Raw genomic sequence first — 12,380 nt, 5'->3', positions numbered from 1 at the left:
TTTGGAAATAATTAATTCAAATAGTAAATATGTGTTCAGGTTGACATATGAAATATTACTCTATTGATCAGCTTTTGATTTATCTGATGTAATTAGTGCTCAGCATCAGTCTGTGATCTAAATACCACTTATGTGTTTGTTTCAGGACAGAGACAATACCTCAGCAGACAGCTATGTAGACAAAATCAAAGCATTATCTCCTGTAAGTGTTCACTAATCCTCCCACATCTGGGATAGAAAGGGATTCCATACACCAAGGCTCATTATTTTGTCTGTCAGAGTTTTTACTTTAACATTGAAACATCAAGATATATAACAATTAAAACAACAATTAATTAAACATGTTTTTTAATTGATGAATATTTTTAATTGTTGTAAAATTTGTCAGTATTGGAATTATAGAATTTTAGCAAAGTTTTTTATTTCAATAGTGATGAAATGTGGATTAAAGGTTCTCCTATTCCACTTCTGAAATAATATTTAATGATAATATTTAATGATAATACATCTCTTCATGTTCTTGTAGCTAGTCAGATGTAGCATATTAGTAAAACATCTACAAGTTTGATGTATTTTAACAGAATCATGTGACCTTTGACATTGAGGAAGAAGATGCTCGCCACAAACAAATGGACAATCTGAAAACTGCTCTCCGCACTCAACCAATGAGGTAAGAGGCAACTTGGAAATCTGCAATTAAATTTCACATACCTGGCAAAGATTCAGTATGCCAAAACAGCTTTAAATTCATAGACAGTATGTTAGTATTGTAGAATGGATCACTTTTGTTGCAATTGAAAGCATTTGTTTTCTACTAAATGTTGTAAAGATTTAAATAACCTATGGTCTGACCTAGCAATATTCATTCTTCAGTTTCGTGACACGATTTATTGAGTTGGATGGCCTGCAGAGTCTCCTAAACTTCCTGGAAAAGATGAACTATGAGACACTACAGGGCAACACACACACGGCAGCAATTGGCTGTATTAAGGCACTCATGAACAATTCGGTATGTGTCAGACTATATCTAACCATAATGTTTGAGTTGTACTTAAATAAAAATACAGAATTTCAAAATCATATCTTAACGACGAGAAGGTGTTACAATCTAAATCTTATTGTTGGCTTCCAGGTAATATAAGTAATATAAATTTGTATATATGTGCATGTATGCTAGTAGTGTTTCTTACTGTTAGATAGGACTAAATAAGATGGATATACTGACAGCATCTGTTGATGTTATTTTCTTTGTTTTTGTAGCAAGGAAGAGCGCATGTATTGGCCCATCCCAATTGTATCAACATCATTGCTCAGAGCTTGGCCACAGAGAACATTCGAACCAAAGTGGCCGTGTTGGAGATCTGTGGTGCTGTGTGCCTTGTTCCAGGAGGTCATAAGAAAGTTCTGGAGGCAATGCTTCATTTTCAGAAGTTCTCAGCAGAACGTACCAGATTCCAGGTAATGGCGGTTTTGTAGTTCTCAGAAAAAACCAAAGATTATTATTTCATTTTTGCTTGTCTCTTGGTTTTAAATTCAGTACTACGCATTACAGAATGTAGTATCACACAATTTGAAAGATAATTTGATAACACAATTCTATAAATTGTGACGGCTTCATATAAAAAAGTGAAAAAATGATATTTGGCCCCAGAGCCACCCTTTCACTTTATAGGGAAAACAAGTCAGATTCATTGATTGAAAGAAGGTTTTCATGTTCATGTATGGTACATCTGAGCTTTGCTACATAAATTAATTTCTTTAATTTTCCCACAGACCTTAATAAATGACCTTGATCGCAGTACCGGCATTTACAAGGAAGAAGTGAGTCTGAAGACGGCTATCATGTCATTCATCAATGCAGCACTACGATACGGATCGGGACAGGTATAATGTTTTTACTTTAGATTGTGTATTGGGATGATAGTATATCTCTTATGTAATCCTATCTTCTCCAAAGCTGAACTTTTAAATTCTAGATATTTTCAAAATATCAAATACGCTGAGGATCTTACAAATGCTTAATCAAATGGAGATTTATGATATAGACTGTGTTGATGATTCATATCAATCTGAGTGAGTTTAACACTCTTGTGAAAAGATTTTAAACATAATGTCACAGTGCAACTGTGACATAACTACCCATTCAGCATTAGACAAGTTGTGATTTGTTGTTTGACAGGAAGGTAGTGGTACTTGTCTTTTGATTTTACTGTAAGATGACCTGGTGTGGAGTTCAAGTACTGTGCACTCTTTAAATCTTCTCTACTAATACTCCAGCCCAAGTGGCAGGTTCTGACTCACTCTGAACACTTTTGGCTGATTCAGGAAGATAGTTTATTATACCCAAACAATATTAAGTTTTGTTAGGACTGCCAGGACTCCACAAATAGATTCTTTTACTCAAATAATATTTAGTTTATTCGAGTGTCAGGAATCCACAAAATATTTACTTATACCCAAATAATATTTAGTTTATAGGAGTGTCAGGAATCCACAAAATATTTACTTATACCCAAACAGTATTTAGTTTATAGGAGTGTCAGGACTCCACAAAATATTTACTTATACCCAAACAGTATTTAGTTTATAGGAGTGTCAGGACTCCACAACCCAAACAGTATTTAGTTTATAGGAGTGTCAGGACTCCACAACCCAAACAGTATTTAGTTTATAGGAGTGTCAGGACTCCACAACCCAAACAGTATTTAGTTTATAGGAGTGTCAGGACTCCCAGAATGGTTGATTGTTGGTTGATTGTTTGCTAGATTACATGTTTCTCGTCTCCATGTTTTCCTGTTACTAGTCATTGTCTCGTGTACATGTGTTGGTAATCTGGTGATGTAAGGGTTGATATACAGGAACCTTTGATAAAACATAAATTACATTCCTACTATGGACATTTTGAGCAAGTTCAAATTTATTTTCTAATTACTCCTAGGTGTTTGTAGTTAGGCTGTCATAATTCTGAAAACAGACACACTTTTTAATAGGTTAGTTTACATAAAATTCTTGCCAATGAAATTCTGTTGATCTTTCAGGACCACCTCGAGTTCCGCTTACACCTACGTTATGAATTCTTGATGTTAGGGATCCAACCAATCATTGAAAAGTTGAGAAAACATGACAATGCAACACTGGATAGGTGAGAATTGAATAATCTATTTCTCTTGTGTTACATTGATAGTACCACAATGAACAGGTGAGAATTATAGAATCTATTTCTCTTTTGTTATATAAATAGTACCACCATGTACACCATAGTAGACTGGTGAGAATTGTAGAATCTATTCCTCTTGTGTTGTATAGATAGTAACACAGTGGACAGATGAGAATTGTAGAATCTGTTTCTTTTCTGTTTAATAAACAGTACCACAATGGACAGATGAGAATATTCTGTTTTTTAATCAGCTTGTTGTTTAACATTAAGTATTGATCCTGACACCAACAGATTCAGCTTTCACGATTATTTTACCCTGTTACTTAAAAATAAAGAAATTTTCAATGATTAAAACAAAAATATTTACTGATATGGAAACAATAACTTTAACAGGTTTTAGATTTAAACTTATCAAATTTAAGGAATAAAATGCCATAGAGTCTTGCATGACTCTTTTCAGCACTTTACCTACCTTTTCAAGTGCAGCACACATGTACGTGTTTTTTATGCAATATATAAATTCACTCTATGTGTATCATGATTTTTCTTGTCTTTATAGACATTTAGACTTCTTTGAAATGATGAGAAGTGAAGATGAAAAACAAATGGCAAAGAAATTTGAAAATGTGAGTACTATATACTGGAAAATGGTATTTTCTATTTATCAAAGAGTCTTGTAAGCAAAATTGTTGATGATAAATTTTGTACTCTGTAGTAAAAGCTGTACATTTGTTAACAAATTTCCATATTTTCAATGATATGTTCAAATGAAGGCCTAACTCTATAAGAAAATGGTTGATCGAGGAGTTTCTGTACTCTTACTGATGGATATAATACTTTAAAGCTTGACCCTGATGTTCCAGGTGCATGTGGACACAAAGAGTGCTTACGGAATGTTTGATGTGTTGAGGAAGAAATTGACTATGTCTACAGCTTACTCACACTTCATGTCCCTGCTGCAGCACCTCCTCCTCTTCCCATGTAAGTAATAGCTCTTTGTGTTCCATTAAGTACAGACATAGGAGACTCTATATTAACTTGGGTCAGACATAACACAGATTCAGTATGTAATATGTAACAATGGAGGTACACTTCCAATTGTTGAAATATTTTTGTTTCCTTCCCTGAAATGTCTGATATTTGTTCTTAATTTGTTTTTTTTTTTTTTTTTTTGTTAAATGTGTACATTTATGTAAGTAAAGTTTTTCAAACATTCATTTGACTACCAAATGAATTCTGTCATTTACATCTAAAGAAAAGAGAGTGTCACTGTATTTGAGGTATAACAGATGACTTGTCAAAGCATAGCCACTATCACTCCACATTGAATGAACTGTTAAATATCACAGTTAACAAAACAATACGTAGAAAAAAACTCAGTACATCAATTTTTTCTTCCCAGTTGGTAATGACGCAAATGTGGTAGCAGTATGGCAGATTGTTGATCGGATAGTCCAGCAAGTAGCATTGCAGCAGAAAAGTGGACAGGACCCAGACTGTACAGTAGTGGAAATGAATGTCAAGGGGCTCATACGACAGTATGTATCTTAGACTTTTTAGATTGATTTAAATGAAAATTCTACATTTAGAAACTAATTTGAACCATGATTTTGAAACATTCTAAATTAATTTTATCTCAACTGAAACATACTTTAAAACATAACTTATATAGGATGTGTGAAAAGATTCTTTAAATTACAGAATGAGTAGTGAGTATGATATCAAAACATGGCAGCAAAAGATCAGAGATTTGGAGAAAACTACAGATGACCTTCAGAACAAAGTGGCCAAAAAGGAGAGAGAATGTGAAATCAAAGCTGAGGAAAAGGTGTGTAGATTTGTAAAATATTCAGGATGGAAATTTTAATTCTGATTAATACCAATAATCCAATATACGGTAACATACAAGAATTTTAAGTTTTCTGTCTTTGATTTTGTTAGGACGAACTGTCATCGACGGTGACAAGGATGAAGACTAAGTTGGAGAAGGAAATGCAGGCACAGCAGGAAATGAAACAGACAATAGCCGAATATTCTGCCCAAATAGAGGCTTTACGAAACCAGGTGAGTAGACACACACCAAATCTGTTAAAGGTGTCTGATGATAGAAGACAAGATCTTACGCTGAAATTCTTGTCAATTGTATGGAAATTAGTATAGAAAACAGTTTCATTGTTTTTTATTCAGTTATCTACTGAGAGAGGTGAGAGGCAAAAGCTGACACATCTCGTGAAGACAGGCAGTCTTCCAGATGATGCTAAGGTGGGGCTGTCAACAGCAGCTATCATGGACATAGGAACTAATGGAATATTACCTGACATTAGTTCTATTGGGGCCAAGCCTTCAGGACCTGCCCCTCCACCTCCACCAGGTCCACCACCTCCTCCTCCTCCCCCCTCTGCTCCAGGTAAACATAACACAAATTAAACTTGAGATTATACGTCATTTTGACAATTATGTTACATTTTATTTTATCTCAGAGTCCGAGTGAATCAATTTTGTTGAAGACACAAAAAGGAATTCACGATAAGGAAACTTGCTTTATATGTATCTGGTATTGTTTAGCTGAAACTTTTAACAAAACTAATTTTGATGAAGGAAAGCCTTGTTTTATATAATCAATTAATTAACAGGTGCACCACCTCCACCTCCCCCTGGTGGTGGAATCTCTAGCAAGCCATCAGGACCACGGCCTAAAAACCCAATGAAGTCATTCAACTGGACCAAGATACCAGATGTAAGTGTCGAGATGTCTGCACTGGTGATGATACTTTTGTTAAGGGAGTGAACCGTTGTAGAAGTAGGTCATGGGATGCTAGTACTTGTGATGATACCTTTGTTAAGGGAGTGAATCGCTGTAGAAGTAGGTCATGGGATGCTAGTACTTGTGATGATACCTTTGTTAAGGGAGTGAACCGCTGTAGAAGTAGGTCATGGGATGCTAGTACTTGTGATGATACCTTTGTTAAGGGAGTGAATCGCTGTAGAAGTAGGTCATGGGATGCTAGTACTGGTGATGATACCTTTGTTAGGAATTTAACCACTGCAGAAGTAGGTCATGGGATGCTAGTACTTGTGATGATACCTTTGTTAAGGGAGTGAACTGCTGTAGAAGTAGGTCATGGGATGCTAGTACTGGTGATGATACCTTTGTTAGGAATTTAACCACTGCAGAAGTAGGTCATGGGATGCTAGTACTGGTGATGATACCTTTGTTAGGAATTTAACCACTGCAGAAGTAGGTCATGGGATGCTAGTACTTGTGATGATACCTTTATTAAGGGAGTGAACCGTTGTAGAAGTAGGTCATGGGATGCTAGTACTTGTGATGATACCTTTGTTAAGGGAGTGAACCGCTGTAGAAGTAGGTCATGGGATGCTAGTACTTGTGATGATACCTTTATTAAGGGAGTGAACCGCTGTAGAAGTAGGTCATGGGATGCTAGTACTTGTGATGATACCTTTATTAAGGGAGTGAACCGTTGTAGAAGTAGGTCATGGGATGCTAGTACTTGTGATGATACCTTTGTTAAGGGAGTGAACCGCTGTAGAAGTAGGTCATGGGATGTGTGTAGTGGTGATGTGGCCCATGTTTGAGAAGCGAATCACTGCAGACTTTAGTCATGGAATGTGGTGATGAGGCCCTTTTTTGGAGACAGAAGTATTGTAGACTTTTTTGTGGCTTAGTCTATTTTAAGGAAAAGAACATTATGTTATGCTTACTATGTATCAGATTCTCAAAAACATTGTTGATCGATAAGGTAGGAAAATTATATCACTTTGAAATGTTTAAGGGATCAGATAAAAAAGTAACAGTAGTCTTTGGGGCATGTACTGATACAAATATACCATGAAATACTAGGTCAGGTGTGATCTCTTTCTGTTTGGCATGTACTGGTATACCATGAAATACTAGGTCAGGTGTGATCTCTTACTGTTTGGTGTGTACTGGTATACCATGAAATACTAGGTCAGGTGGTATCTCTTACTGTTTGGTATGTACTGGTATATCATGAAATACTAGGTCAGGTGTGATCTCTTACTGTTTGGTATGTACTGGTATACCATGAAATACTAGGTCAGGTGTGACCATGAAATACTAGGTCAGGTGTGATCTCTTATCATTTGGTATGTACTGGTATACCATGAAATACTAGGTCAGGTGTGATCTCTTATCATTTGGTATGTACTGGTATACCAGGAAATACTAGGTCAGGTGTGATCTCTTACTGTTTGGTATGTACTGGTATACCATGAAATACTAGGTCAGGTGTGATCTCTTACTGTTTGGTATGTACTGGTATATCATGAAATACTAGGTCAGGTGTGATCTCTTACTGTTTGGTATGTACTGGTATACCAGGAAATACTAGGTCAGGTGTGATCTCTTATCATTTGGTATGTACTGGTATACCATGAAATACTAGGTCAGGTGTGATCTCTTATTGTTTGGTATGTACTGGTACACCAGGAAATACTAGGTCAGGTGTGATCTCTTATCATTTGGTATGTACTGGTATACCATGAAATACTAGGACATTTCTAATTTCTTATCATTTTGGATTTAATCAAACGACTGTTTCACTTTCAGATGAAGCTAACAGGAACCATTTGGTGTCAACTGGACACAAAAAAGGTCAGTATTTGAAAGTGTTACCACTTTAGAGAGTATCTTCATATTTAAGCCATAGCACTGATGTGATGGTATGTACACCTGACTAGATCTTAGTTTAAACGTTATACTGGACCACCTCGGTAATAAAAAAAAGGTGAACAAGATATCTCATAACAGAGTTTTAGTTCATACTATCACCATGGGAAAACCTTCTTGAGTGCTGCATTTTGGTGATCATGGGTCAAAGTGAAAGTTTGAAGGTTTCAATGCAAACGGCTTTGAGAACCTTGTGTAGCTGATATCTTGTAAACCCCTCAACAGATTTGGATAATATTCACGCTGTAGTATCATACCACCAAGGTCATCTACACCTGATTAGAACTTGACAGTAAATGGTCAAGGTTAAAGGTCATTGACCACCTTTGAAATGTAAAGTTTGTGTACAAGACATCTCTAGAACCCTTTGAACAGATTTAGGATGATTACCAATAGTTACATAATTACAATGGCCACTTCATTCCCTGATCCATTGGAGGGGGTGTATCTATGTGATCCTCTGCTGTTATTGATTTTATAGATAAGAAAGAAATTGATTTTGTTTTTACTCATTGGAAATATTTACAGACTCTGAAGGTTTTAGACCTGGAGGATTTTGAGCACAAATTTTCAGCCTATCAGAAGAAACAGAATGATGATGGTGAGGACACAAACTCCACCAAGACTAAGACCAAGGAATTGTGTGTGATTGACGGGCGCCGAGCACAGAATTGTACCATATTGTTATCTAAGCTAAAATTAACCAATGATGAAGTGATGAAGGCCATTTTATCTGTGGACTCCCAGGAAGACCTCCCTAGGGATATGGTAGAACAGGTATACCCCAAAACATCAATTTCTACAACAGTTTTTAGAGGTCATTTGGAGTGGAACTCATGCACTCTCAAACACCTTCCGTTGTAGATTTACATAGACAGTTACAGTCGATCTCATCAAATATGAGTGAGCATTTAAGACTTTCAGTGGCATTTGCTCATTTTTATATGCCTGTCAATGACAGGTCATATTATTATATTTAGCAGAGTTATGCCCCATTTATTGCCAAATATGGGCATTGTGTTCAAATGCAATAACTGTTGAATTCTTTTTTAAAACTTGGCAGGCTTATTACCATGACGGGAAGTTTTTTTCATTAACAGCAGTTTGAATTGTGTTCTCATGAATACTGTTTTGATTCAACAATATTTTAAAAAGTTATTGTCTTTTGTTCTTTTCACCATTTTAATCATGCCCAGATTTCTTTTCATTTTCCACACATCTCATTAAAACGTTGTATATTTTAAGTCATTAAAACATACAGCTCTCTTGACAATTTGACTCATTATCATCATTTCAATATATTTTCAATACAACAAATCCTGAATATTTCTTGAACATGCAGCAGGTATATATTGTTCTACACTGTACTACTTGTGTTCATTATATTCTGCAGTGTTCAAATATAAAGATAATTTGCGGCAAGTCTTTGATTTTTAGTTTTAAATTATGTATGTTGACATACTATATATACATACGTACAATTTATGTAATTACATCTGCCCGGTGCAAATACTTCTGAACTGCCATGCTCATGGAACAAGGCCACTAAAAGACAAATAAACATACAAAGGTATCCTTGGCTCTTGCATTGTTGACTGACATCATGACATTGTTCTATTTCAGTTACTTAAGTTCATACCTTCTGCAGAGGAGATCCAGCTACTAGCAGAACATTCAAAGGAGGTGGATCAGTTGGCACGTGCTGACCGATTCCTGTATGAGGCCACTAGGTTAGTGACAGTTTCATCTTGTCACTAATAAGACATTGTGTTATCTTAAGGTTACCAATTGATACAAAATGATCTCCTATATATTTAGAAGTAGTCACCTAACATATACCATGTATGTCTAAATACTGGGTTTTTCTTCTTTTATTTTTAAGCTTTAGGTGAAGGGGACTCAGTTTATATTAACAATGGGTGAGACCCAATAAGGGAAACAGAGAAATTCTTTCCCTGTAGGATCATTGATCTGAATTATCCTTGGTTGAAGGGAATTCCTTTTTTTTTTTTTTTTATAAATGGTGGGTTGCATCCCCCTTGAACAAGATGGGTGCAACCCAAAATGGAAACTAGAGCAAATCTTTCTTATCCTGTAATAATTATTCCTCTCCCACCCCCCACACACACACAAAGGCAGGATGGGATGGGGCCTAGTAGGGGAAACAGAGCAAAATCTTTAAAATCCTTCGAGATTCAGTCCCAATTTGGTCAGAAGCATCCTTAGGCGAAGCAGACATTTGTATAAATGGTTTGACTGACCCCCTTGGAGCAGAGGGGTTGTGCCCAATGGGGAAATAGATATGTCCCTTTAGAATCCATTTTCCTTTCCAAATGAATATGTGATTTTGGAGAATCAGAGCATGATTTTTGTTACAGAATTTCCCATTATGAACAAAGACTGAATGCATTGTATTTCAAGAAAAAATTCCAGGAAAGAATGGGTGACATTAGGCCCAGGATAAGTGGTAAGTAATGGCAATGTCACATTTCTGTATAGCATCGGTGTGATTATCATGGTGACAGTAAGAAATAAATTTATGAAAGATTTTAGTAATATTTCATGGTGAATATATCTCGGTCACCTTCATCTTAGTCTGACAATTAAAGAAATTTAATTTTGTATGTTATGACTGTTGATCTATATCCTATATGTATATGAGCAATAAAGCACTTCCTTTTGGCTGACGATATTGATTGTTATATTTACTTCACAATTTAAAAGAGTTAACAATTATTACACTTCATATCACTATGAATGCAGTAGGAATTTGATGATCCATTAGCATTAGGGTAAATGGAAACATAGTTATCTAGTAATGTCTTCTACTACTGTAACTTGTGTGTGAAATATGATATATGCTATGTTTCCTACTGTTGTAACTTATGTGTGAGATATGACATATGCTGTGTTTCTCATTGCAGCTGTGGTGAAGTCCTCACAGGACCTTCCAACAAATAAAAAGTTTAAACAGTTACTGGAGATAGTTTTGGCCTTAGGAAATTTCATGAATCGTGGACAAAGAGGAAATGCTGGCGGGTTCAAGATAGAAAGTCTTAACAAGATGTTGGACACAAAGTCCAGTGTGAACCGGAACATCACTCTTCTTCATTATATGGTGGAAGTGATGGAGAAAAAGGTTCTTATATTTTTTCTTCAGGATAAAGCACATAACATTCTTTTTCACATTATTGCCTTAGTTATTTCGTGAACATGATCCCCATGTAATATTTTTGTGTATAACACGTGTAATATAGCCTCTTGTGATTGTCGGTTTAGATAATGAAATAATGTCACACTTTCACAGACTACTTTGTGATGTAACAATGGAGACCATGGACATAGTGCAAATTTAATGTAGAGATATTTGTTTGCTGTAATATTTGCCTGACTAACCGATTATGTGATGAAATGTATCTTGGATTAATTTTCTTTTGATTTTTGATTCATGAAACTTGTCTCAATTTGATCCATTTTACCTCATCGAAGGGTCTCTCTTGTTTATAGTTAGTAGACTTATTACATAAATCACATATGAATTGGAATCTCTTGTAAGATTTGATCAATATTAAAATTTGATGTCCACTAAGCAGTCTATAAAGCCTAAAATCTTAATGTTTAAAATAAAGCATCTTGTATATAAGGATGTGTTCTTTGTTTAGTTTCCTGCCTTATTGAAGTTAGAAGAAGACATGAGTTGTTTAAAGGTTGCTGCTAAAGTCAAGTGAGTATAAAACTTCCTGTCTACATGTTTACTGACACTTAAAAAAACGGTCAAACAATGTGTGATTGGACACCTAAAAAACAGTGTGTTAAGTTTACTGACACTTAAAAAAACAGTCAAACAATGTGTGATTGGACACCTAAAAAACAGTGTGTTAAGTTTACTGACACTTAAAAAAACGGTCAAACAATGTGTGATTGGACACCTAAAAAACAGTGTGTTAAGTTTACTGACACTTAAAAAAACGGTCAAACAATGTGTGATTGGACACCTAAAAAACAGTGTGTTAAGTTTACTGACACTTAAAAAAACGGTCAAACAATGTGTGATTGGACACCTAAAAAACAGTGTGTTAAGTTTACTGACACTTAAAAAAACGGTCAAACAATGTGTGATTGGACACCTAAAAAACAGTGTGTTAAGTTTACTGACACTTAAAAAAACGGTCAAACAATGTGTGATTGGACACCTAAAAAACAGTGTGTTAAGTTTACTGACACTTTATATACTTCAGGATGGTGTGATATTTTTATGGATACTTAAAGTACTGTAGGAAAGGATATTAAGTTTATCAACCCCTTACGTACTGATGGACATTGTGTTAAGTTTACCTACACTTTTAGTACTGAAGGACATAGTGTTAAGTTTACCAATACCTTAAGTACTGAAAGATATTGTGTTAAGTTTACCAATACCTTAAGTACTGAAGGACATAGTGTTAAGTTTACCAATGCCTTAAATACTGAAGGATATTGTGTTAAGTTTACCAATACCTTAAGTACTGAAGG

At 35.3% G+C, this 12,380-nt stretch overlaps 1 protein-coding gene across 1 annotated transcript in view; it reads left to right on the top strand.

Moving 5' to 3' along the window:
- LOC132549113 (disheveled-associated activator of morphogenesis 1-A-like) overlaps window positions 1-12,380 on the top strand; it is a 37,926-nt gene that overhangs the window by 20,606 nt on the left and 4,940 nt on the right. Inside the window, exons 4-22 of the mRNA XM_060213032.1 lie at window positions 146-202; window positions 582-670; window positions 874-1,009; window positions 1,261-1,458; window positions 1,774-1,884; window positions 3,039-3,142; window positions 3,717-3,783; window positions 4,021-4,138; window positions 4,560-4,695; window positions 4,859-4,985; window positions 5,099-5,221; window positions 5,345-5,564; window positions 5,791-5,894; window positions 7,749-7,793; window positions 8,397-8,645; window positions 9,492-9,598; window positions 10,247-10,335; window positions 10,793-11,007; window positions 11,531-11,592. Of these exons, the coding sequence (XP_060069015.1) occupies window positions 146-202; window positions 582-670; window positions 874-1,009; window positions 1,261-1,458; window positions 1,774-1,884; window positions 3,039-3,142; window positions 3,717-3,783; window positions 4,021-4,138; window positions 4,560-4,695; window positions 4,859-4,985; window positions 5,099-5,221; window positions 5,345-5,564; window positions 5,791-5,894; window positions 7,749-7,793; window positions 8,397-8,645; window positions 9,492-9,598; window positions 10,247-10,335; window positions 10,793-11,007; window positions 11,531-11,592 (2,357 nt within the window). The remainder of the gene's footprint in view (window positions 1-145; window positions 203-581; window positions 671-873; window positions 1,010-1,260; window positions 1,459-1,773; window positions 1,885-3,038; window positions 3,143-3,716; window positions 3,784-4,020; window positions 4,139-4,559; window positions 4,696-4,858; window positions 4,986-5,098; window positions 5,222-5,344; window positions 5,565-5,790; window positions 5,895-7,748; window positions 7,794-8,396; window positions 8,646-9,491; window positions 9,599-10,246; window positions 10,336-10,792; window positions 11,008-11,530; window positions 11,593-12,380) is intronic.

The sequence above is a fragment of the Ylistrum balloti genome, unplaced genomic scaffold, assembly GCF_031769215.1.
Source record: "Ylistrum balloti isolate Yb309-2 unplaced genomic scaffold, AGI_CSIRO_Ybal_v1 Utg370042, whole genome shotgun sequence".
In the NCBI taxonomy this organism is placed as follows: domain Eukaryota; kingdom Metazoa; phylum Mollusca; class Bivalvia; order Pectinida; family Pectinidae; genus Ylistrum; species Ylistrum balloti.
Note: the sequence above shows the minus strand (reverse complement) of the source record. Positions and strands in the feature narration are given on the sequence as shown.